Here is a 27,530-nt window from a genome sequence, read left to right on the forward strand (position 1 = left end):
GGCTGCTCTAAAAATGAGACAAATAAGCTTCTTTACTGTGTTGTAAACATTCACACAAGTCAACAGTTTTGATACGCCAACTTTAAAACACCACAGGAACCACACAAAGGTCTGAGGCTGCTTCGCTATAGCCATACAGTGAGTACATGCTTTTATTCCAAGAGCCAATCTTTCCTCCAATTCTTGCTGTTTTAGGCCAACAAGGCAAAACAGTAAAGATGGGTTTCAGGTTTTTATGGGAGCTTTTGATGAATGCACCATTAATTTAATTTGCTAGGTTGACCAATACTGATGTATGTGTCCAGTTAGTTTAACTTTAAACAATTTCACAGCTAATTCAGACCCAGACGATCTACTATTGTCCAACTTGTGATTTAAAAAGTCAGAAAAGCAGAGCCACGTCTGATCTTTATATTTGATTCACAACATGTGTTATACTGCATTGCATGTAAAACTGGCAAAAGCACATGTGAGCCTTCAATTATAGCAGTGTTTGAACCCACAAATACCAGACATGCATGGATGTTGTTTGGAGGTAAATCCGAGGTGCACATTAGGAAGATCAGCCAGGCTGTTTTGGCAAATCCTAAAACCACAGTTGGAGATAACAGGTATCATGAAGGTGGTTATCAACTTTTTCTGTTAAGCCACACTTTCTACGTCAGGCTCTGTGCACGCTCACATAACAACGGGGATTTCACGTGTCATGTGACTCTTCTTCTGCATAAATGATCCCTATGAGCACCACCTACTCCAATCAGAGACATTATTATGTAAAATGGTGATAAAACTCTATAAAGAACGTAAAAATACAACACTGTTGCAAAGGTAAGATTAATGCTCCAGAAAATCATGAGTCTTGGGATTTAGTGCACAGAGTGGTAAAATAAACATTTAAATTCCACTTAATTATTTTATGGGCGAGTGTGCTCTCAGTACTGTTGTTAATTAATTAGTTATAATAAAATTCACCTTGCTCAGAGATTTTATGAAAGGGGAAACTTAGAGATTAAAATCTTTTTTGTAGTAGGATGGAAACACGTTTACTTTTGCTGTAAAGATGGACGTCTCAACTATGGGGACTCTAGCGGCCACTTGAGTCTTGAATCAAGCCCCAAGTGGCCACTAGAGGAACTGCAGTTTCTTCTATTTTCGAAACGTCAGTTTCTGCTTTTTAGCACTGTTTCATAATAATCTTGTCCTCAGGGAATAAAAAGACAGAAGATTTTTTTCACATGTTTTTCCCTGATGCATCATACCCAGAAGTGTCAGTATTTGCACAGGGAACCTTCTGCATAGCTTCTTTAAAAAGCTCAACTTTGTAACTGAGACAGCTCAGTACCCAATTTATTTTTGTTTTCCCAACAAGACGAGCAAACTTTTCTATTTGTAATTAATTAGCTGACCCACAGCAGGATACTGACATATGCAAGAAATGTTTGATTATTTATCACTCATATGACATCACCACTCCCTGTGTCACTCCATTCCTCCCTCACCCTTTCACATGCTGCTGATTCACCATCTTGCTGACACTGGAACCCAAACAAGCGGCCGTCTGCGGGGCTGATCTCGCCCCCGTTGAGCTGTGAACGCTGCCTACACAAAAGAAAGTGCCAGCGTCATCACAGCTGGGCTTATCGATGTGTCACTGCCCGCCATGGGAAACAAAGAAATAGCTTTTTAAAAAAAAGAACAACAAAGAGGAGAGAAGAGGAATCGAATGCAGTGCCGAGAAACGTGCAAAAACTTTGTTCAAATACGTGATCACCAAACATCTGGAACATCTTCAATTTTGACTAATTCAGAGTCACAGTCTCAAGTATCTTTACAAAAACCCCAGCAACCTAATTTTAGTCTTAACCTGATCAAATTTAGGCATTAGTAAGTATGAAATCACCTCCTGCTGATCTATCAAATCTCCAGAAAACAGCAGATCAGATAAACTCTTTACTCTTTACAATGAGCTTTAACAATAAATATACAATTTAATTCTACTACTATATGTCCATGCTACAGCTTTTTTTAAATTTGTTTTCAGGCTGTTGGCAAACTGATATACTTAAAGCAGTGACAAAATGTGATTCAGTATAATAATTAGCCAGTTTTTTGATGGGTCCTGTGCAATGTTGAGGTTCTGCTGTTACTTCTGTTAGGTGATTGCCAGGCTGTGGCACATTATCTAAGTTTTGTGGGTCTAAATGAGATCTTTTTGTTATGCCGTAAAGTCAAAATGTGGCTACAAATGTAGCAGTTTTGTGGGTGGTTGCTAAGCAACATCATAGAAACTACATAGATGAGAACCTTCAGGGGTTTTAAGATGTACATGTCTGATTGGTCAACCCTTTTTTTGGTGTAGAAGAATGGAGCTTTGTGGATGGAGCTGAACGTCTTAATGGAACTACTGCCAGACTCTACTGCGCCTTCATGACAGAGGTGTGATACTGAGAAGCATCACACACTTTTCTAACACCGTGGTTCTACCTTCCTTTGTAAAATCAGCCTCTCTGCTCCTAGCAGACCTGAACTTAACACTTTCATGTGAACACAATCATTGAGCTGATAATAATCTTCATGTGACCGCTGAGCCTGATTATCAATGTTAGGATAAGGGAAACCAGATAAAGGCAAGATAGTCTGAATATGTTGAACAGGATCCAGTTATCAGTTATCCTAAGGGACACAGAATGCTGCTATCAGGCTTTTAAACACGTAGCACAACCACACCACACCAGTCCTTGGAGCCTTCGCTTCCTATCTGTTAGTTTGAGCTTGAGCCCGGCTGCTGCTTGAGACCTTCTGGCTTGACTTTGGACCAACCCCAAAGGCTCTTCCATCCATCCATCCATCCATCCATTCGCTTCCGCTTATCCTTTTCAGGGTCGCGGGGGGCGCTAGAGCCTATCCCAGCTGTCATAGGGCGAAAGGCGGGGTACACCCTGGACAGGTCGCCAGTCTGTCGCAGGGCTAACACACAGGGACAGACAACCATTCGCACTCACATTCACTCGCACATTCACACCTAGTGGCAATTTGGATTATCCAATCAACCTATCCCCACAAGCTGCATGTCTTTGGACGGTGGGAGGAAGCCGGAGTACCCGGAGAGAACCCACGCAAACACGGGGAGAACATGCAAACTCCACACAGAAAGACCCCGGCCTGATGGTGGAATTTAACTCAGGACCTTCTTGCTGTGAGGCACCAGTGCTAACCACCGTGCCACCGTGCTGCCCAAAGGCTCTTCTAGTCACTAAAGGTGATTGAGCCTTTGTTGTCTGGGCCCTACAACTGTTGGGAAATCTCTTCATTCACAGGCTAAGAATTTGCTAGTGTTCCTCGTACACAATTAAAGACTGGAGAAGACAGTGCCTTTCAGTGTGTGGAACCCGGGCTAGCACTACCATTAGCTACTACTATTTAGCTGACTTTCTGCACTCCTGTTTTGTTTAAACAGGGTTTCTATTGGGCATTTAAAACTAATAATCATAATAATAATAATGCCAGGTCTCTCTTGGAAATGAGATTTTTAATCTCAATGAGATTTTTTACCTGGATAAATAATAATAATAATAATAATTCTTATTATTATTATTATTATTATTATTATTATTAGTAGTAGTAGTAGTAGTAGTAGTAGTAGTAGTAGTAGTAGTAGTAGTAGTAGAAGTAGTAGTAGTAGTAGTATCATTATCATCATAATTTATTTATTTATTTATTTACTTTTAACGATCTGTTTATTTTATTGTGTCTTACTGTCTCTGTACATTAGCTACTATGGCACTCTCATTTGTTTTACTCTTTTTTTGTGTGTACTGCGCTTTGTGGCTGTCTGTGAAACACACTTAATAAATAATCTTTACTTAACATAGTAATTATTATTATTTTGGTTGATTTTATATACTTGCTACTATACTTGTGTCTGAATCTGAAATTGCTCTTAATTCCATTTTACTATTTTAAGTTTTCATGTTTGTTGCCTTTATTATTGCTCAGCACTTTGTTGCTCAGCACTTTGTTGCTTTGTTTTAAAGTCTGATGTGAATACAGATGAAAAAGCGAAGCAAAAGAGTCCAGGAGGCTGAAATGACAACAGCAAACTGCAGACAACAAAGTCCACAAAGATGTTTGTATTATGTTTGTATCCAGGACACTGCTGTGATCCTGTGCTCACTAACACTACTTCAGTCTCAAGAAACACAAAGCAATAATTCTGATTAATATAACTTTATACAACTTAATATATAACATTAAAAGGATATTTATTAAAAAATGAATCATTAAGGAACATGTGCTTGTTATAAACTGACCAATCAAGTAAATTTCATCTGACCAGTTTCCATTAAATGTAACATTTCACACTATATGTAATGAAATTACTAAAAGTCAGCACTTTACACTAAAACAATATTTATGCCTAAAGTGAGGAAAATGTTCTGAAACCTGAAGCTTTCCCCAGGAAATTAACATATAGATTCAGAGGGAATTGAAGTTGTTTTCAGAAGCTTTCATTCAACTCCAGCTGTTAAGCAGCAAACCAGTCTCCTAAAAATTATGTTTATGTACTATTTATTTCCAACAGCATCTAAGAAACAATCCCTGAAGACGCGCTTGATTTCATTCTCTTTTTATGGGTGTCTTTTTTTAGCACTTTGTATCATTGCAGCTTTTAAAATCTAAGAACTGTGTAACAGGCTCTCAAATCTGTGAACATTTTAAGCTAACGATAAGCCTTTAAAACACCACATCAGTCTCACTTTGAATTATATAAATGTCAGGAGATGGGGTTTTTGGAAAGTCCCTGTAAAATCAAAAATGTCCTTTTCCCTCTAAAATCCTGCCAACAAACGTGAACGCAGGCTCGAAAAAAACAGCTTACTTATCTTTGTGGTAACACAGAGCAACAGGTTTAAGACTCCACACACATTACTTGCCTCTTAAATCCACACCGAGCATATCCGCTAAATCGGAGAATCAGTTACCCACACAGATATGGTTTACCTGCATTAATGCCATCCACCTTCTTTCCACCTCAGTGTGAATCCGCAGGAAATGAAGGAAAACAGAAAAAATTCCCCTCAAGCTATTTGTTAGGCTTTGGTAAAATGTGCCTCAGCTTCTCAACCTTTATATATCATCTAGGCAGAGAAAAGCTGCCGTTATCTCAAAGTTATTCACCGCTTTCTGATTTAATCCCACTTGAGAGGAAACCAACTGATTGAATCAGAGGAGATGATGAAGTAAAAAAGACAGAATAAAAAAGACAGAAACAGAGAGAGAGGAAAAGAGGAAGTACCTGGGAGTGGAAATCTTCTCTTTATTCTAAAAACCACACATGTCCAGAGAGTGGAAACATGCACACACATAGGAGTCTGAGTAGCCAAAGCCCCTGAAAACAATGGGCTCTGCTGATACGGCCTATCCCACTAAGCAGTGTCAACTCACCTAGGCAACATGGACTATACCACTCCTCCTGCAAACAGGGGAGGACGCCTGCACTGAAGGAGCTCCCACGGCAATTCAGCGGTGTCTCAGAGAGCTTTAAAGGTCGTCTTGTTGTTCTGAGCCCGTCGTTTGCTCTCTAAACCCACTCAGATTAAAGGTCTTCCCAGCAGCAGCTTGTTGAAACACCACCAGTCCACCTTTCCCTCCTGTTGACTCAACCCACTCTGCAAAGCTGGGTCCACGCTGTGGCTTTGCAGGGAGTAATTGGATTCAAGCTCTAAGACTCTGTTGCCATTTGCAAGCAAGAAGACGAGCATGTTCTTCTGACAGGACAGGACATGGTGACACATGTAATCAAGAAGGTTATCTGTACGGGTGCATAGCGCTGTGAGAATGAATTTGTATTCCTGCTTTCTTATAGTTTTTTTTTTTTCATATTTATACACCTACATGTTTTAAGTCATGAAACAAATGTTAATATTTGGCAAATTAGTTCATTTATTAGGAAAAAAAATCCTAAAAAATGTACCTGGGCCTGTGTAAAAAAGAAATTGCCCCCTATAGCTAATAACATGCAAATGTGACAAATATGGAAAAACTAAGAAATCAAGAAGGTGCAAATACTTTTACTCAAAACTGTACAAAGCTCTTCTTATGAGTCCTCATTTTTATATCTACAGGCATATCACATCTTTATTACAGTTTAGATGCTCATCAAAAAATTAAGCAGCAACCACCAGGGTGAAAACCTGCAGTTCCTCTGATGTCCACTAGAGGCTGTCCCCAAAGTGAACCAGTCCCTATAGACTCCCATGTTAAAAAGTCCAACTTTACAGCAGAAATAAACATGTTTACAACCTGGTACAACAAGCATTCCTCGTCTTTATGGATATTTTCCACCTTCATACAAACTGTACATCATGTAGATCATTTTTAAAAAAACAAATTTGGGGGGATTTTGTTGAGGCTTTAAGTTGGCATGACTGGTTTGATTGACAGCTGTGACAAGCAGTCGTCACTAATAAGACTTGCTGAGCTGGACCTCTGGACTTTGTCTGTGCTGATATATTTATGCTGATATGATCATTTATTATATTATTATTCTGCTTTGCTTCACTCTTCCTCTTGTGGCAGAGCCTCTCACAACACTTTTCAACCTCACACTGGATATGAATGAAATTCCCTCAGTATGGAAATCAGCTTTTGTTGCTCCTCTATTAAAAGGGGTCGACTCAGCAGTGTTAACTAATTACAGACCAATATCTAATCTATCTGTGCTGGACAACGTTCTTGAAGCTCTTGTGTGTGAGCAGTTAAAGGAGTTTTTACACACCAATGCCATTTTATCTGAATATCAATCAGGCTTTAGGAAAAATCACATTACTATCACAGCTGCAATGAGAGTGGTAAATGATATTACTATTGTACTTGATAAGAAACAACACTGTGCATCAGTTTTTATTGATTTGTCAAAAGCATTTGACACTGTTGATCGTTGTATTTAGAGTCTTCCAGTCGGGACTCTCTGACAGAGCAGTGGCATGGTTCTCAAACTACCTCAATAATAGGTATCAGTGCATAAAATCTGATGGTCTATGTTCTGACTTTGTTACAGTGCACAACGGAGTGCCACAGGACTCTGTATTAGGTCCTCTTCTATTTATCTTCGTCTGCATGGTTACTTGTTGCTTTCTGTTCCATTTGCCCGAACTGAATTTGGTAAAAGAGCTTTTGTTCATTTAGCACCCTCGGCTTGGAACAAATTGCAGAACGAATGGAAAATGACTGAATTCATTTCATTATGTGCTTTTAAATCTAAACTACGAATCCTTGAGGACAAGTCCATAACATGCAACTGTTTCAATTAGATGTTGCCTGTGTTTAATTGGGTAATTTCTGTAACTGTGAGACACTTGCTGCTGCCTATCTTGGCCAGGTGTCCCTTGAAGAGGTTTTTAATCTCAATGGGATCTTCCTGGTTAAATAAAGGTTAATAATAATAATTAACATTTTTCTTTATTGTTAGGTCGAGTTTTTGATTTATAATTTCAGCATCTTGAGCATTAGTTCTTGTTATGTTTGAGTTTGTGTTATTGTTTGGAAGCCTGTTGCGCTGATTCACTCTTTTAGTGTTGCTTTTGGATCATTGGATTTTTCATTCAGACAATTTTCATTTCTGACATGTCTGCATTTTACTGTTAGCAACATTTACAGACTTTTCAAAAGTTAGAAATCTGATGAGCTGCTGACCTGCAGGTTAAACTGGTCTCTTACCATCTCCCAGTTGAGCTGGCTTGACAGAAGTTTGGAGGGAGGGGTGTTTGGTGGTCCTCTCGGTGTAATTTACAAGTGGTTATCTGTGCTCTGGAATAACAGCACTGGCCGGAGCCCTGCTGCCTCCACAATACCAGCTTTTGTTTAAGCCTCGGGAGCAAACAAACAGCGAGAGGCACATGTAAGAGACTGTCAGGCTGCAGCCGACCTTCCTCTCCATCCCACAAGCTCGTGTTTGTAGAAGAAACACTGCAGGGCTTTAGCATTTTCAGGGGACAACTTGTGCTTCTGAACCACATATTACTTGTGTCTGCATTTTCTTTCTGATATATACCGTCAGACTCCGGCACTGTGGTTTTGACCTCTGACCTCCTGCTGAACTCCTGCTGACCGGCTGGCTGATGCTCAGCCCCAACAAGCTACACATGAGCCAAGAAAGCAGTCAAACATAGCAAAAACTGGTATAAAACCCCCCAAACCCTAAGAAAGTTCCTCTTTTGTTCCATAAAAAAATATAAAATATATATATATATATATATATATATATATAAAAATATAAAGAAGTAGCTGCCATTTTTGCTGTAACGGTACCTTCGGACCACCAAGGTCAGGGTCTTGTGGGAGCTCTTCACCAGGCATATGGCCTCCTGCCGAGAGCCACTAAGGGGAACTGAGTTCACACTCACAATCTCATCGCCGGCCTGAAGACGGACCGCCGCAGCCACGCTGCCATCCTCCACCTGGGCAACACGAGGGTAACACACATGGAAGTTACTGCATAACAGGCCACTCTGTGACTCAAACTTGTGTGTGTTTTTAGGGCTCCACAGAATCACAATATCACTAAATGCATCACTTGGTAAGCAAGAAAATCTCTTTTAGTTTTCACCATTATTACATTTGGCAAAGGTTGCAGTCACTTGGGTGAAACTAGTCACAACTAAATATACCTCTTTGGTTGCTGGTAGGTCGCTTCAGTCAGCTGTAGCTTCCATGGAAGACGCTGACTCAGTGGTAGTAAAATTGTGAAATGTATAAACCAGACTGGAAACTGTTTGCCTTCAAAATAAAAGTTGCACCTTTTGTCATGTATTGGTTGCAACAGACTACCTTTACTCTGAAAGTGAACAATCTCTGTTTTTGGTCTGTGTTAAACTTATTCAATTTTCAAACTATGTAAACTCTGGGTGGCAGTGGCAACCTGCTAGCAACCAAACCAAACAACTCTCTATGTTACCAATTTCACTTGGCAACAGTCAGCAACCACTCAACAATCACTCAGCCAATACATGTTGGCTCAGTGGCCAATACACTGACCAGTCTCTACACCTCAGCGCTGAAATTTTCAACATGTTATCTTCAGTATGTTAAGGTTAAAAGAAAATCCTGCAGGAATACACCAATCAGAGCATCAACACAAAACCTGACACACAAAGCTGTCTAAACAGAGAGTGTGACAAACTGAACTCAAACTTTGTCTAAAAAGAACATCTGTGTATCTGACGACTGCTCCACCTTCACTTTCTCCATTACAACGAACAACGTCCATCTTTTACACACATCTATGGTTTGGTTGAACATTGCTGCACCTTTGGCACCATCCCCTGGATAAAGTTTACCATTATAGTACAGACTTATTATTATACATTCATACATTCTTATATAGTTCTATATTGTGTATTGTGTATTTTGTTGTACAGTTATTTTATTTTCAACTTTAATTTATATATTTTATCTTATTCTTCCCAGTTAAATTTACCCTTCATTCTAATTTGTGTTGTACAGTTATTTCATTTTTAACCTTAATTTATATTTTATTCCTTCCTAGTTAAATTTACCCTTTTTAATTTTTCATATTTATTTCCTATCTTATTCATAGCCTTTTCCTTTTTTTGTTTTCTTTAGGTCACGAGCAGTTGTCCAAGCATTTCACTACATATCGTACTGTGTATGACTGTGTACGTGACAAATAAAATTTGAATTTGAATTTGATTTTATTTCATAGGCAACAATAGAAAGACATGCATGATTAAACCACCTGATAGAACCAGCAAAAAAAATCCCAGAAACACGAGGCATCACACCAACTTATATTTTCCTATTTTCTTTTATCTTTCAGGTGGATGGTTCACTCAGTAAACTGTTTCATTATCCAGGAGAACCTGTGTTGGCTGCAACCCGAGTCCTCTGATTAATATTAAAACCCTGAGCCACCTGTAATCTGAGGTACCCTGAGATGTACCTCTTCATGCAGCAGCAGATGGAAAAGGCTGCTGCTGCCCCACTGATCAGCAGGCAGACAAAAGCTTCAATGCTCTCAGGAATATGACCCTAAATTTCCAATTAATTTGAAGTTAAGTTACTCTGCAACCGCTGAGGGCACATTTCAACCTCAGGTGTAACATCTCACACTGCTTTCAGCGGCTCTAATTAAAGTCCAATGATTCAGGCACAGACAGGGTTTAAATTCTGCACCAGACATCTAACTGAAATGAAACAGATCGAGGGGATCCCTGTTCATCAGTCCATCCTTCCCATTCCAAATCTCAAATATTACCCGTTACAGTGCAAGGAAACTGCAAATGTGCTCTGACACAAGAGTTTGACATATTCTCCAATGCGTTGAATATCTACAGCCAACATACAAAAGTATTTCTTAAAAATTAAGGGCCAGAGTTACTAAGTGTGGCAGACAAGAGGTTTAAAAAACTAATTTTGACTCCAAATATACCAGAAATCATTTAGAAGATGTACTGAAGAATGTAAGCATTATTGACCATCAGAAAACACTCTTACTGCGTCACATGCATGTGTTTTCTGCATGCCCTGTGAGGCTTGCAGGTGTTTATTACTGTAAATACTGCAAACTATGAAATACTGAAGAGAAAATGGATGTTTCTGCTGAATAGGTTACTAATTATTTAAACAGAATAACAAAAAAAATCTTTAAAACCAACAAGTTAGCATTTAGTCAAGTTTAACAGATGTACAAATTACGCATTCGAAACTGTTATTTCGATTCTTTTCTTAATCAAATCATATTTTAAATGCAGCTACAATGGGTGACGCTAAATGTCCACACACTCCTTGATAACACATCACTCCACTCAAGAGGGTAAATGCAACATACAGCTTAGCCATTCATTTCCTATTTAGGCACTGCACATTCATAAAATAAGAATAATTAGTTTTACTAGCTAGTATATTGGGAATGTATTGTTCAAACCACACATTTGAACAGCTGGTTAAACATTTCAGACATTAATTAAAAAAACTTCAGATGTGTCTGAATCCCATCAACAGCTGTATTTTAAAAACTATAGTAATATGATATGTAACCGATCTACTACCAGTTGTGATGTTGCAGAGCTCTGTGTGTATGCACTGCTGAGAAAGGATATGGAGATGTGCTTGGAGGCAGAAACATAGTTAAAAACCTGAAACACTTAAACCCAGTGTAACAATTATCTGTAGTGCCAGTCCTCCCAAATCTTTCTGGTAACACCATCGACGTTTGTTGTTCCATTTGAATAAACACTCCTAGCAATAACTATTGTAATCACGCACAAAAAAAGACATTTTACTGCATTTATTACAGTGCAATTTGCAATAAATTAACTTTATGTTGTGTTTTTATTATTCATTTAAATACTCTCCTCCCTAAAAATGTATCTGACAAAAACATACACGATCAGTCCATGCCTTTCTGGCTCAAAATGGACACTACTTAGTTTAAATAAATCCTGATGGCAGTTCTTTAACACCAAGAGACGGGCAACTGAATCTGCCCTTCACAGGTAAATAAGGTTAATGAGTAAAAAAAATGATTACATGTTCTTTTAAATCACTGTACAAAAAGCACAAAGTTCTGTGTGTTACCTTTGTGATGATCAGGGGTTCTCTGTGTTCAGTGCCTCCCCTCAGTGTGAAGCCCCACGGAGCTCTGCCTTGGAGCAGCACCTCCACCAGCTCTGTGTCCTCCTCTTCCTCTACGTTCTTCTCCTTTACTGTCCCTCTCCATTTGTCCACCTCTCTCCACCACTTCATCTCCCCTGCTGAGAGCTTCAGGTCATCTCTGTAGTCCACAGCATGCATGACGCCTCTGGTTCAGTGAGCTCCATCAATACCAGCTCACTCTAAGGAAAGACGGAGCATTTAATGACAGGGGCACGGGCCACCCCCACAAAGTTTGTTGGCCCCCTCTGGGCAAGAATGTCCTATGTTGGTAATAATTTTGATAAAGGTGAGGATAAGTGAGAGGAAGACACCGTACAATGAGTTGAAACCTTAACTTGTTATTTATTTTTGCATAAACAATTTTTGTCATTCGTATTGTGTCACTTTATATGTCCCTCACAATTTCCCGTCACCGCTCCCCTGTATTTTATTGGCCCCCATATGGCCACCCCAATGAAAATGTTCTGGAGGTGCTCCTGTTTACAGAGCCAAACGGCAATAATTAAATAGCTGTTAGCTGTCTGCTAGGCTACATCTAGCCACTGAATAGGATCGCTGGACTCTGTTTGTGTCTTTGTTGCATTTTAATGAAGTTATTTGACAAATAATATGGATTTTATTTGTGAAGTTTGAGAATGTCTGAAACTGATTAGCAGGTAAATGGGTCTATGTGTTATAGCTGTACAGTTTATCGGCGCAATTTGCTAACCAAGCTAGCATTAGCTGATAACTTAGCACATCACCCACTTGTTGACATTTGGTGACTTTTGGCTCCAACATGGCAGTAAGTAAACATTAACATTATAATTACCATCTTTTACATACAGTCTATAGTTTTATGATAAAGTCATAAAATTGTCATTGCTAATGATTTACACTGAAAACCTTTTAAAGAGAGTGAATGTGATGTATTACTGGGGGGGGGGGGGTTAATACCATTAAAGCATCTAGTTGTTTTCTTTTTTAAAAAGGCTGTTTTCATCCAGCAGTTTCCAAACAGTTTGAAAACCCCGCTCAGTGATGGTTTTTAAACCTTTAACACTAAAGTGTCTTAGAAATGTTTACCCAGAGCCTAAATCAGTGATAAAACAAAAACAACACATAACCAAAGCTTGTTGTGGCCAGGTTGCCACACCCCAACCTTAAATTGACAGGCAGCATCTTCAGTGTTACAAATGCTAACATACATGTCAGATAAACTGCCCCAATCAGCCTTATGTTTTTTATGTTTTTAAATATGTTTTAGATATACAAAATATTGCATATTTTACCACTGTATAGATGTGAAAACACCACTAACCATATTACGGCAGATAAAAATCAATTATGACTGTATGAGAAATTAAAATGAGCTAAAGTTGAAGAGAGTTGAAAATTTAACCCTTATTTTATGATTTATATAATTTCGACACCTTTGACTTACTGTAAACGAACCTTCTCTCCACAGCCTCCAGCAGGTGATGGTGTCGCTCTTTCTCCAGTCTTTTCTTTTAACCTGAAGAAACTCGAACCGCTGTTCAGAAAACTTCAACCCTCCTCAGAGACTCGCAATCATCTCTCCCTCGGTCTTCTTACACCTGTCTTATGATGTCACTACGCCCCCTAGCGGCGGCGTCTCACCGTTTGATGCCTTCACTTGCTGCTGTAAACTTAATTCTCCAATGAACCTTTCATTTACTGACATTTGCTGGCGTTTACTGACCCGTCTGACTGAACATAAATGCACCACAAATATTTGATTTTCTTTATTTTTTTTCTTTTTACTTTAAATCTGCAAGTTTCCTTTTCTGTTCTTAAACCTTAGTCATGAAGTAAATATTTAAGTGATTACTCTCTTATTAGCTCCATCCTTCCTTTCGATCAGCCAGGTGCAACAGCTCATTGAGAGTTTTAACTGCAGACTATTTTGCATATTTAGGTTTGTGACAACTTGTTTTAAAAAGATGATTCCATAATTTTATACTTATGATTTTGGGAAAAAAAATATCTGTGATTAATAACAATACTCTACATTATTCAAGATACTCTATTTTATTATACTCTTTCAAGGTTGTATTCCATTTTGGATATAATTTACAATAAAGGTGACAAATGAACCCATATTTACAGACCAAGTGTGGCAGAAAGAAAAGCTCAGCGTGTCTCTCTTCATCAGCAAGACTACGCAAAAACTAGCAGGTAGAGTTTCACACATTTCTGGTCCTCAAATGCAGCAACACAGCCTGATGTTTAGACCTCAAAGTAGGAAACTCAGAGCTGTACGTTAGCACGCTTTTTGCAGGGGGAAAAAAAACATCTTTGTTTGTTAAGTGCACCTGCCACCTGCCTATGCAATTTTAACAAGAGACTAAATAAGTAAATGGCCTGTATTTATATAGCGCCTTACTAGTCCCTAAGGACCCCAAAGCGCTTTACATATCCAGTCATCCACCCATTCACACACACATTCACACACTAAATAAGTGTGATGAGTTTACTTCAGTTCACTGCACAGTCATCCACGTGGATATGTGTCACCCGTGGATGCTCTGCTCCAACAGCGGGACAAAGACGTTTGGGTCAGAAACCCCCGTGAAGCACAACAACAGTCAGGACATCTGCACGCGGCTTCAAATTGAGCTGAAACCTCCCTGCTAAATCACGCTTTCTGTTCTCATGCTTGAATTTTGGCTGACGGCGCCAAACTTTCCTGATTATTTACACACTATTGGACCAGTCAGTGACTTTCTCCAGATTTGTCCTCCATGGAAGGAGGCTGAAAGTTATTCTGCTTATATAAACTGTTTAAATGCATGTTAAGACTAAACATGGGCAAAGTAAAAAACAAAACAAAACACGAGGTCAGGGGATGTACAAGTCCTCGCTCTGAGCCAAAATCCAGGATTCAGACTGCTTGAAAGGCTCCTGAGTTTTTTCTACACTGGCTCTGTGTGATGTCATAGAGGGGGGGGGGAGATATCCCTAATATGGTCAGCTCAGGCACAATAAACTCAGGGGTAGGAGTCAAAACTGCTTGTTTCAGACAGAGGATGAGCCGAGGAGGGTTCGAGCTACTCTAAAAGAGCCCAATAATGAAAGGACATAGAGCTGGCAATAAGCACAACTGATTTTCCACCACTGTCATTCACATCATAAATTCCACCTCTTACTGTTCATCTGCAAAACTGAAAAAAGTATTACAACCAAACTTTCATCAAGCAGTTTTCAGATCAAAGCTCTAAAAAAACAACAATGCTCACCGTCTGATTGGCAGCTAAAAACAGAGAAATCTCCCCGAGGAGGTGGCGGAGACTAAAAATAGGTGCCATAACAACCCAGTTTTGCTTTAGATGTTTACAGTATTTTTTTAAACTTACAGTATATATCTGACACAAGAACAGGAGAACAGAGTCTTCAGAAAGTTGCTGAACAGCATAAATGCATGTAAATGTTTCTTGTGTGCCAATTCTGAAAGTGATGGAGTCACAAAGACAAGGTGCTTCACAGCAGAGGAAACCACTCAGTCAGATCTTCCATTTGGCGAGAGGTCGTTCAGAAAATTGTATTTGATTTTATCAAATGCTCCATATGACCAGTCATATTCAGAAGCATGACTGCGATCTTTATGGTAATGTATAGGCAGCTTGTTCATTTTTGAATCAAAATGTTTGTAAGAGCATGCTATACAACAACCTGTGGTATTTTCTTGTTGAATAAAAGCATCCCAGTAAAGCATTTCACATGTCAGGTCCTTGATGAGATTGAGTTTGACAAACTGCAGGTGTTCTGTTATAGGTTTAGTTTTCAGATTTTACATAATAAGGTGTTTTGAGACCGCAATCGTTACAAACTGTCACACAATAAAGCTGATTCATTTTTTATGGATCCTTTTGTGGATCTTCCTGAACTTAACACGCCTTTAAATTTCTTATTTTTCCTGACCAACAGTGTTGGTTCACATCACTGCAACGATGTAGTGGTATACAGCACTGTGCAAAAGTGCAAAAATACTCATTTCTTTCTGTTTTACGTCCAATTAGACAGATTTTGTTGTAATTCCTTTAAGTGGTCTTGAGCAACAGTTCTCCAGACTTTCTGAAGGTCTTTCTAAATGTTTCTTTTGATACTGGCTCCTTTTTCACTCATTTTCAGTTCAATCCTTCTACCTGGACATTTTGAGAGGATATTTTATTTGTTTTTTGTCTTTCTTTTTTGGGGGGGGGGGGGGGGGGGGGGGGGGGGCATTTGTCCTGTCAATCATTCAAGCATAAAAAGGCACCTAACTTAAGGATGAACGGACAACGAAGAATTGATTTAAACTGTATCTTTTGCTAGTTTAGGAATCACCTTGTTGGTATGAAAATGTCATTTATTTCTGTCAACCTGTGTTATTGTTAGCATTTTTCATAGATTCAAATAAAGAAATTGGTTAAAAAAACCCCAAAAACAATTATGTGTTTTTCTGACAGGCTGCTTATAATAAACTACTGTTAGCAGAAAACTTAACATATCTCAGGATGGTGTGCAGCGTATCTCTAAAAAGTTGAGGAAACTGGACAAGGGGAGGACAAAAGCAGAAGTATCAAGCCTAGCAATGTATATTCATGTCCCTAAGTAAAAGGAACATAATCCAGCAAAGACCTGACACAGATCCCAAACAGATCCTAGATTTCCTAGATCCTAGTATAACAATGAAAGGCAGAAAGAAGAGCTTTGAATGTTGTTCAGGAAGCATGAAGAACTATTCCTGCAGACTACTTTCCTATTCCTGAAGAAATTATATATTTCCCTTTTTCCTAATACCATATAAGGAAATTAGGAGTATCACAAGACTTTTGCACAGTACTGCACTTTAATATGTGTCAGTACGCTGGGACTTCTCAAAGCTAATTCTGTTGATAACAAATAAATACTGAAGTCACAAAGCTCAACGAAGAGAACACGGCAAACAAATTATGTACCAAAATGTGACAGTACTTTATGAGGCAGTGGTTACATTCAACTTTTAGACTCAGAATAAAGAGACTAAATTCATTTATGGCAAATCTTCACTTCAAATTACCCCACAATAGCTTTTTCTCCTGCCTCCAGTTAACACGTGACAAAGTCTCTGCACACAATCCACCACGACAAAAATACAACAGCAAAATAAAATTCCAACACTGAATAACACCTGCAACAACGTCCTCAAAAAAAAGAAAAAGAAAAGGGAAAAAAAGAGCAACTCTTTTCCTCTAAAATGAGTGCTGGAACAGGGAGAGGGACAAAGTGCCAGATCAGAGTCATTCAGTTCATGTTTTTCAAAATAAAGGCGCACATGGAAGATGCCCTGCAGGGTTTGCTTTGGTCAAGGCTCATATCAGGACACGATTTCATAAAATAGGACAGGAAGCAGCAGGGGTCCATCTACTCAGTCTGAAAGTCATTTTTTGTGTGAAAGTTGAGTTAGGATGGCAGAAAATTCCAGACATTTGCACATATGATTATCTGATATTACTGTATTTAGACCCCCATAGTGAGTCCACCAAAGTACAAAGTGCTGATTAAGTTAAAAATGCATTTTTATATGCATACAGAACATTTAACAAACACTGGAGATACGAAAGTAACATTAACAATAATACAGATTTCTGATCGTGCACAATACTGTAACTGAAAAGCAACAGCTGGATAAGCCATGTTTTTCTTCAAAGGTGGCCTATTCTGCTTTTTCTTATTTCCTGCTATATTTATCCCATTTCAATGGTGAATGTTCATATAAAACATGGCCAAGTTTGAATTAATGCAGTTAGTATGTAAGTAATCGAAGAGCCAAACTCTGTGGCTTCAGACAGTTAAACTACTTACAAATCCAAGCTCTGCAAAGCACTCTGTAAATAGCAATTAAACATGATGAAATTAGTTTTAACCTACAAAACTAATTTCAGCAAAGATGCCTTCATCAGGGAGTTACACAGGGGTCCTTCATCTGCTCAACCATCTTTTAAATAAAACTTTTATGGTCCAAAGTTTGACTTTGAGTTTGTGATTGCTGTTAAATTTCAGCTTCACATTTACCATGAAAATGAATCAGGATCTTTAATTTGGGACAGATTCATTAATAAATGACTAATTTTGATCATCTTCAAATTGCATAATAAACTAATGGCCCAACGTTTGGACATATGAAGTGACTGCTGTGAAATTTCATCTTTATATGGCAATTACTTACTTTTAGATATTTACTTTTTTTTTTCATTCAAATTCCCTGTTGAATCCAGCAAATATGACACGTTGTACCCTAAAAACAAAAAAATATCAGCAGCTAGTCCAGATCAAAGTTTGAATACATCAAAAATTCTGGAGCTTCCAGATGGTATTCAAATTTTTAAAAACAAGATTTTTTTTTCCATTTTTGTGACTAACATTTTAATGTTAAAGAATATTTTACATTTTACTTTTCATTATTGTAAAATATAACTATATATCATTCAAAAAGTGTCACTAGTTTTCTTTTGCAATGTAAAGTTTTTTAATAGCGTGCATTCAAATATGGGACATTTTTTTCATTTTAGCCAGCCGATACTCAGACGTTTTTTAATAACTCTGTCCCAATTTACCTGAATTGTTCTGATGGTAAGAAATACCAGCGAATATTTTAGGCTTTTATTGTTAATATTTTGAGATATTCATGTTCAAACATTGCCTCACACTTGAATGTGCGAAAAGGCCTGAAAGTGGGTAAACACACCAATAAAAAAAGATATATTAAAAAAAGATATATGTGTGTAAGATTGCATCTTCTGTTATTTTCTGAAAAAGTGAATATATTAACAGTGATTATCTCAAAAGCCTTAAAGATTATACTAAAAGCAAAAGCTTATATTCAATAAGTCTTGTATAATATAAGGTTGTGTAAAAACTGTTATGGTTTAAAATTCACTATTTGATTAGCACTCCTCATGGAGCAGTTTAAAAAAAGCTCTACAAAGCTAACAGCAGACACACACACACACACACACACAGTTAGAGAACATAGTGCAGCATTTAGCAACTAAAAATACAGACATTTTCCCAGAGGAGACCAAAAACTGTGCTAAAAGAGTTACTTGTAATACTATACTTTTACTAACTTTTACCTTTTGAATCCTGCCTAAATGCGTTTTATATATATATGAGATATTAGATATATTTAGCATTTAATATATTTAGATTTTTCTCTAAATGCTCTTTTTGCACATTTGAAATTGTCTTTCTGTTGAAATACATTTTTTTTAAAAATTTGGTTGCATTGCTTCATTTTACATTCGGACATAAAATGAATGAGCTTCTTACTCTGTATCTACTGAGTGTGTTAAATGCTTAAAATGCTTAAATGCTGTGTTAAATTGTTTTTACAGGTTTATAGCACAGCAGTTACATATATAAAAAGTAAGCAATCATTATATGAATAAATTTGTGCGACTTTTGAGTATTTCTGGGCTCGCTGTTGGTTTGTTTTTGATGTGTGTTTGCATCCTGTTTGGTCAATTTTTGTTTGGATTAGAACACAAAGACCAAAACTGAATAACTGAAATGACTTATTTCATTGTTTTGGATGTTTTTTAGCATCTTTGGAACCTGTTTATTGGCTGCTTTTCTTAAACTACCAAATCAAACTGAAAAAAAAAAGTGCAATATTTGAAATCTTTGCATCATTTCTGTTAGACGTTTCACCCTCACAGATGCGTGATATCCTCAAGAGCAGCCACAGTGGTCAACCACCATGGAGTGGATCTTTCCATAGATGATCTGCTCCTTGCGGTTGAAATAGAGCATGTTAATGGGTGACATCTTGGTGGGTGTGCAGCAGGGCCCAGCTGTACCCCGTGGGTTAGCCTTGTTCACCAGGTGTGCATGTGGGTACTGCTGCAGGTGCAGGAACTCACACTCCCCTGAGCAGTAGTTTGCTCGGTAGCGTTTGGGCGCGATAATCCAGTCCCACCCAAACTCCTCAAAGTCAACGGTGAGTGGGTATCTACAGCAGCGTGTCTCCACAGACTCTTCATCACAGTTGAGGCCCGAGTCACGACGGGATCTCTTGAGGTTGTCGAGGATCTTGACCTCGATGAAGGGTTGCTAGGAAGGAGTTGTAAATGGAAAATTAAACAGTAATGCATAAGACAGCCTGGAAGGTTTATAGTTTATAGTGCCTAAACCTGACCACATAGTTTTTGGTGCCTCACTTTATTAAGTAATAATTTTGTTTCATTATAAAAATTATCATAGGTACTGAGCTTACTTGAAATTTAGCCAATAATTAACCATTGCTTAAGTGTAATGCATAAAAATAACGGCTACTGCAAACCAATACTTATAGAGTCATAGAGGAAATAGACTCACCAGTCCTTCCTCTCCAGGCTCTGCTGAAGTAACGGCCAGATCTTCTCCTTTGGAGTCGTAGGCGTTGATTTCTATGCCATAGTTGGTTTCTGGTTGACGCAGCCAAGCCTGCAGCAGAGACTTGATGTCGATGCTCTGCCAGGAGCCAGCACCAGCGTCAGTGTCAATTTTCAGGGAGCGAACCCGGACGCGGGTGCTGTTTCCCTCCTTGCCAGGTTTGAGGCGGGAGACCTGCAGGAAGACGGTGGTAACCACGTCAGCAGGCCGCAGGTGAACCCACAGCTGAGCGCTCAGGATGTTTTTGGGCTGAATCTTTGGACTGAGGCTGAACAGACAACAGGACAATTCGTCCTGGGCGATTGGATTGTCTGGAAGAAGTGAGTCATATAAAAACAAACAAACAAAAAAATGTTATGCTGTTGCATTAGAAACATTTTCACATAAACTTTTGGTTGTCATGCATGCAGACATTCATGAAAGGATATTATTATAATTATTAAAAAATATTTATTAAAACTGGAAATTCTGTTTTTGCTGTGCCACTACAGTATTTTTAGTGGCCCCCCATGTGGCCACCCCTATGAAAAAATTCTGGAGGTGCCCCTGATCATTTGAACGATGTTATTCCAGTTAATGCTGTCAGTCAATTGTCTGTTTTGTCTCCTTTTTGGAAAAATAAATGAACAGATTTGGAGAAATTCTGTAGCTAGAATTTAATGGTGATTTAAGATATGAGTGGTATTAGTATGATAACTCCTTAAATGTTTCATTTGTCCTTCAATAATGGTATTTTGCGTCACCATAACTTCTAAATTCATCAACTAGTTAATCTAAGATTAAAATTCTCCAGATTAAAACGACAGAAATCTGGTGCTAACCACCCCAATTGAGCATGTGAAGGCTGGGAGGCTCCCTCAAACGCTCAACACCAGTAATACCAAATACAAATCCTCGTTAAAGATAATTGTTGGTCACCTGCCATTAAGATTTTATGGCTAATATAAATATAAACATCATATCATATAAACATTTACGGCCTTAAAGTCGTAGCTCAGGTCTGTTTGGTCGTTTGCGCCTCAGCAGTATCCTATTTTACTGCGCCTCTTTACGCACAGGATTTACGCACAAAAAAGTGCAAAACTATTTATTTATTTATTCATGTATTTATTTATTTATTTTAGGTATAAACCCCTCAGTGGTTTGTTTAGTTACGCGTTGTTGCCATTGTGATGATGGTCTCCGTGGTTGCGTGGTCTTCGTCCTCCACCCGCGGATCATACTGGTCCAGCAGCTGTGTCAGAGGAGGCGCTTTGGGGATCAGCTGGCGGATCATATCGCGGCTGATGTTGGGCGCCTGCTCCAGCCGCAGGATGCTGAGGATTTGCGACTTGATGCTGTGGAGCCTCATCTGCTTGCTGTGCTCCCGGAAGTCGCAGGCTGAACACTGCTCTCCGCTCTCCCCCAGCAACTTGGAGGTCTGGTTCATCTCCATGGCAAAACCCGAAGAGGAAAAGAAGATAACAGAAACGCTCAGGCAGAGCGAGAGGAGCATGCTGGAGAGAAGAAGTGAGCGCAGTGACGCCGTCTGATGTGAGCCTGTCCCCCCAGGACTTTATGATTGGCTGCTTTTTTTTTTTTTTTTTTTTTTTTTTTTAGAAGTGACATTTAAAGAGGTAGGACAACTTTTCAGATGTGAAATAATCAAATACGTTTGATTGAAGTGTGTTTATAACAAGGTTTAAAAATGCAAAGCGGGACAAATGAAGCAATGCCACACTACAGTGTGACATAGCCTAAACACAGAGATATAAACATCTCTAAACGTTTCAGTCATGCACACAGCTAAGTCAGCTAGCTGGATCTCTTAGAATAAGCTTTTTCTTTCTTTTCTTTTGGTAACATCAACACAGAGGGAGTTTTAAAAAGTGAATTGACAGGTGCGCATTGCATTTTCCTCTCCAAGACCTATTGTTTGTATTTTATTTTGTTTTGCCACCAGATGGCGCCGCTGACTCTGTGTCTACATTCTGAGCTGCACAAACTCCCACTCTGCAGGACTCTGAAGGCACCATCACCTGCTCATGATCCATATTTACATTTTACTCGAAGTTGTTGCTTCCTGTTTGCTGAGGCTTAAAAATCACTCTCAGCTGTAAGTGTTAACTGGAAAGCTAAATCTACAGTTTAGTTTGCGCTTGTTGTTTATTAGATGACACATACGGAATGATATAACACTATGTTGTTGTTTTTATTTTAAAGAGAATCTATCCTGCTCATTTCTAGCTACACGTTTCTATTCTTGGACTCTCCTAAAGTAGCTTTGCATGAATCACAGTTCAAAATAATCCTTCTTTTTCTTGCATTGGGCCCCAGTGTTGCCCCTCAGTTCATCCTCTGTGTCAAACCAGCTTTGTAGCTCCTCTCCCTTTAAGCCTGCAGGGTCTGCCCCATTAGTTTTTCTTTGTGTTTTTGGCCTGCAGCTGACTTTCTTCTGATTGGCTGCCCCTCACAAACAGAAAGTTTCACACAGAGCCAGAGCCGGTGCACTCACATCCTAATCCTGTTTTGTCAGGTAACTCCTGCATCTGCATCGAAGCCAAGTGTCCTGTAACGTCATTGCCATTGATGCACTGGCAGTGGCAGCATCAGCCACCCAGAAAATAACAGTCCCTTTAAGGTGTTAAAAAGTCATGATTTAGGATGAAACACACCAATTCACCAAAGTAACGAGCTGGCAGTGACAGATCCAAATCTAAATGCTCAGTTTCATGCTGTTTTTTCTACTCTCTGGCCTGTATGATGTCATAGTTATTCCTAATATGGTCATCTCAGGCACAGAAGCTCCATCTGCTGCTCACACACTCTGCTAAGAAAGTTGGTTTAAAGGGCGAGGAGCTGAAACAGCTTGTTTCAGACAGAGGATGGCCCGAGGAGCTGAACCAAGGCCCAGTGTAAGATAAAGAAGGATTATTCTGAATTCATTCACCAGCTGACTCATGCAAAGCTACTATGAGTCCAAAAATAAAAGCATGGCACTGGTAATGAGCAGAATAGGTGCACTTTAAGGGCTTTCAGGGGGTAAACAGTTTGTTTTGGGTGGTGTCCAGCGATTCGCTCCTCCCACAAACCAGCAGCAGGTGGAAACTGGTTCAGCAGCCTGGTTATCAGCAGCTCTGGAGGTTGGAGAGGAACTGCAGCACAGGACAGAGGGTAACTTGAAAAAAATAATTAAATTTTCACATTTTGTAATATCACTGTGTGTTGTAGAAGGCTCTCATTTTGATTTGCCACCCATGTGTGTATTTATAATGCCTTAAAATGCCTTATTTAGTCCAAAGTCTGACAGAAACTTTATATGTGACTGTGTATGAAATTTCTCACCTTTTAAAAAGGCTTGTTTTCTCCAGTGTTTCGTAGAGCCCGGTGTCTCTGGTGTTGCTGTTGTCGGATAAAGAGAGGTCGGAAGGTGATGATATCTTTCTCCAGAAAGGATAAACAGCTCTTGTTGGGTCAAACATCTCCTGGAAGTGTTTAAAACCAACATGTCTTTGTTCTGCTGACTGTTTCTGCAGACATGAAGGTCACCAGTAGAAACTCGTGCTGCTGAAGATTCAACAGCTCCATCAGCGTCTCTGTGAAATGGGATGTAACAGGTCAAGATGCTGGTTTGGAGCCCGTTCTGACAAACCGGATGAGGCCGTCACCGATGAGGCTGAGGGGTTTCTGAAGCATGCAAGCGACTCTGAAGGTATTGCAGGCTCAGCTGACGGCAGCTTCCAGGATCCCCCTCCAGCCAGTAGAGCTCTGCTGGACTTTGCTCAGAGGATGTCGGAGGACATTGTCGCTCAGGCTCTGCATCTCTGCTGGGAGGCAGCGATCCGATACGACGAGCTCCCTTTCATTGACAGTGACGCCGATTATGTTAATGAACCAAAACATTTCTTTACTTGAAATCTGCCTGGACATCCACCCAGGCTGCATGAAACAGGTGAAGTTCAGATATTAGTTTCTGTCCACAGCAAAAATCTGAGGTGTGGATTATTTTAAGACATTACAACATGTGTCCACAAAACTTTGTACTGCAAAACAAAAACACCACTTCTGAAACCTTTAAAGTTATAGTTTAAAGAGTATAAAGGACAATTAGATTATGACCACTAAAATCTAGTTCCAGGTACATTTTACTTCATGCATTCTCATTAGAGCCATCCCGGGTTTAAAAGAAAAAATATGCACGAACAAGGCAGAGCGTCATTCAGGCTTTCATCATAAAAGGCAAAAGAAAAGAAATAAATGCATTTATCAACACATTACCTGTGTCTGAATGTAAATGCACTTTGGTGGTGATAAAAGGTAAACAGACTTAAAAATATATATATAAAGTGAATGTGACATAATTAATGTTGTTTCTCAGTACAATAAAGACATATTATTCATTGCTCAACTCATCTTGAGTAACGGATCTGGAAATTTTTTTATGCTGTTTATTTGGTCATAAATTTTCTGTTTTCCTTTTTTTTCTTTTAAATTTTGTAGAATTCAATTTGTGGGATAACAGCAGAACTATTTTTTCTTTCTTTCATTTTTAATTACACCTTATTTTACCTTATTTCAACATCAGGTGAACTACGTGTTTGTACTTTGACACTAAACTCACCTCGAGACATCTTTATCCTGGCTCCTGTCATATCTCTTACATGTGTTTTGACAACAAACAGCAGCTTCGATGTCAAGACTCAGAAACACGGTGGCACAGGGGAAACCAGGAACCAAAAGCAGGTCATGTGAAATCAAAGGATTCAACAGGAAATAAATACAGGATTTTAAAATTGAACTAACAATAGGCATGATTTCAGGCTCTGCGATGCACGAATACACTGAAAACTTAAATTTACTAACTAACACCACTTAAGTAATTTATAAAACCGCCTGTTATAAAAACAGGAAACACAATTGTTTTTTTAAAAAATCTCTCAAATTATATTGTTTAAAACTTAAAACTTGTTAAACCAAATTCACATTTTAATACTATTATATTTTTCTGTTCGGGAATGCATTTAAATAACTATAATTTGACATCTTAATAATTAATAATTAAAAAGAAAAACATTTTGTAAAACACTTTAAATATTCACAGATAACAACAACAATAATAGTGTTAAAAATATCATTTCCATTAAAGAGCCTCCAAGAACATTAAAATATTATTTCTTTTTAATTTAGTAAACCTACATTGAGAGGCAAATATCATAATATTGCAGAAACAGCACATAACCATCAGAATATAATAAGAGTGAAGTAGAACAGCACATTTTATTCATTCATTATAAATGACTTTATAATTTACTGCTCTAATGTATAATAAAACACTTTAATGTTTGGTTTTCTAAAATGTCAAATGAAAATCTTCAAATATTTGTTAAAAGCTTTAAAGTAGGTGCAGCACAGTGCTGTAATGTGTGCTAATGTTTGCCTTCAGTATATAATTGAATAGCACCAGAAGGAACATGACACAGAAACTAAAACTAAAAAAAGTACATCAAAATCCTACCTCGGTACAAGAAATCTACTAAGATTTGTAAACAAAACCGTAAATCACTGAATACACATTTTTATTCTTGAATAATTTCATGCTAGCAAGAAAAAAAAAAAACACTGAAAAAGTTGTGACAGGAGCGTATTTACCACCGTGTTATCAACCAGCTTGCTACTGTCAAATATGCCTGTATTTAGAGAAACCCTTTTATCGATTCTCCTGAATCTCATATCCAGTGCTGTGCACAAGTCCTGAGCAACCCTCCAGTTCTTTATATTTTGCTTTAAAACTTTAGAAATGAGCAGTAGTTGAGCAGACTGGATTTGAATTATCTGGACCCTGTAAATAAAGGCTGAGGTCACAGTGTGCTGGGACAGCTCCAGAGGCTGGGCTGGTATTAATGATGACTTCGAGGCCAGGATCAGGAGTGTGTTGTTAGCTGTAATGTATAAAAGAGCTATCAGAGCTACATGTGCAGTCTGTATCTGCATGTTAGCGAGCACACCGTCAGTAAAGCATCAAAGTTTTAAAAGTTGAGAAATCCGCCTCTTTCTTGTTTTCTTTCATAAGAACTGAAATTGTTGACCTTTGACCTACAAATATGAGCGTTCACCAGCTCGACCTTCTTAGAGTTTCTGTGGACATGAAAGCCAAGTGAGAGCTGAGCACACGTTGACTTCATGTTTCATATCAGCAGCCTGGGCTGTGAACATACACAGAGAGAAACACGTCTGCACTTAGAGCGTGGATTTAAAGGAGGATGTTTTAAATATTTCAGTATTTAATATGTTTAGTTTAATGTTTGAGTTGTACAAATAAGAGTACAAATAGTTACACTCTCATTTCCACACGTGATTATCTCTGTTTACTTTGTCACGCTCTGCCACCTCACCTGCGTCAGTTTGGTGGGCGGAGCCAAACCAAATCCACACGGCAACCTTAACTGACCCTGCAGCTCCACCCAGAGGTGGAGTGACAGACCTGATCGTTTGTGCCTGAGAGACCTCATCCAGGGAAATATGAACTCTGGAGCACATTCATGAAAAGATGCTTTTTTAAAATTTTTGAGTTTGCTTCACAGGTTTTTCTTTGTTGTTCTTTACTTACCCCAGAGTATCAACTGGGTCTTGTCATTTTCTTCCATGTGGCTTTTAAAGCTTTTTAGTTTTTTATTTTATTTAAATTTTATTTTGTTTTGGATTAAGGTCACTAGAGCTCATTGATTGACTATTGTACATTTTATTCAATAAAAAAAAAAAATCCAGCAACTTTTTAAAAAATTGTAGTAGTTATTCGTTATTCTATTTATGACTTGTTTTATATTTTATTGTAGTCTATACAGCATAATTTTTATTCTATTTTTTTACTTAATGTAAATGTATTAATTTATTATACTAAATTATTTTATTTCTAACTTTATTTTAATATATTATTATTATTATTATTATTATCATCATCATTATTATTATTGTATTGATTTTTTTTTTAATTTTCTCTCAGTGTAAATTAATATTTTGCTTGTTTGTTTAATTTCATTTTTATATTTTTTTTCTTTTAGTTTTTTTTTAGTTTTTGTTTTATAATATTGCATTTTATTAAGCTATTAAGGTAATGTTTTTAAACATTTTTTTTTTTTGACTGATTTACTGTTTTGACTTGAATTTGCAAACTTTTGCAGACCTTTGGCATATATGAAGTAATCCAGGTTAATTTTATCGTAGATATAAGTATATTCCAAAGAAGCATGAACTGCTGTCTGGCTGCACAGTTAGAGAAGCAACATACATGTCTGTAAACCTGAAAAGATCCACCATGGATTCATGAAAATACTGAGCACGGCTCTCTCTTGTTTTTCCCTTTTTGTACAAAGTTGTTCAGTAAACTTTACTATTATAAGAAAGTTGCAAAGATCCTGGCTAGAATGTTGCACTTTAAAAAAAACGTTGAGAAGCCATTAAAAAAGCAAACATGAGAGCCA

At 38.2% G+C, this 27,530-nt stretch overlaps 2 protein-coding genes and 1 long non-coding RNA gene across 9 annotated transcripts in view; 1 reads left to right on the forward strand and 2 right to left on the reverse strand.

Annotated features, from left to right (window-relative positions):
- Nucleotides 1-5,642, reverse strand: part of shroom2b (shroom family member 2b) — a 33,516-nt gene extending 27,874 nt beyond the window's left edge. For 3 of the 7 annotated variants that reach the window (XM_004563305.3, XM_004563303.3, XM_076880370.1), the window contains exon 1: nucleotides 5,446-5,642. In XM_004563305.3, coding sequence (XP_004563362.3) covers nucleotides 5,446-5,456 — 11 coding nt within the window. In that variant the 5' untranslated portion in view covers nucleotides 5,457-5,642. The other 4 variants (XM_012922471.3, XM_012922470.3, XM_004563302.3 and 1 more) reach the window with 4 other exon arrangements.
- Nucleotides 5,643-18,547: 12,905 nt separating this feature from the next.
- On the reverse strand, nucleotides 18,548-21,593 carry LOC101476479 (growth/differentiation factor 8). Its single transcript, XM_004563309.3, has 3 exons — nucleotides 21,229-21,593; nucleotides 20,017-20,384; nucleotides 18,548-19,752 (listed from the first exon to the last, which is right to left on the reverse strand). The coding sequence occupies exons 1-3, from the start codon at nucleotides 21,566-21,568 to the stop codon at nucleotides 19,372-19,374; spliced, it is 1,089 nt and encodes a 362-aa protein (XP_004563366.1). The 5' UTR covers nucleotides 21,569-21,593; the 3' UTR covers nucleotides 18,548-19,371.
- Nucleotides 21,594-23,145: 1,552 nt separating this feature from the next.
- LOC101476277 (uncharacterized) lies at nucleotides 23,146-24,464 on the forward strand. Its single transcript, XR_191491.2, has 3 exons — nucleotides 23,146-23,226; nucleotides 23,424-23,482; nucleotides 23,589-24,464. It is a non-coding gene; the product is annotated as an uncharacterized LOC101476277 (long non-coding RNA).
- Nucleotides 24,465-27,530: the final 3,066 nt, after the last annotated feature.

Source organism: Maylandia zebra, linkage group LG23, assembly GCF_041146795.1.
Source record: "Maylandia zebra isolate NMK-2024a linkage group LG23, Mzebra_GT3a, whole genome shotgun sequence".
NCBI lineage: Eukaryota > Metazoa > Chordata > Actinopteri > Cichliformes > Cichlidae > Maylandia > Maylandia zebra.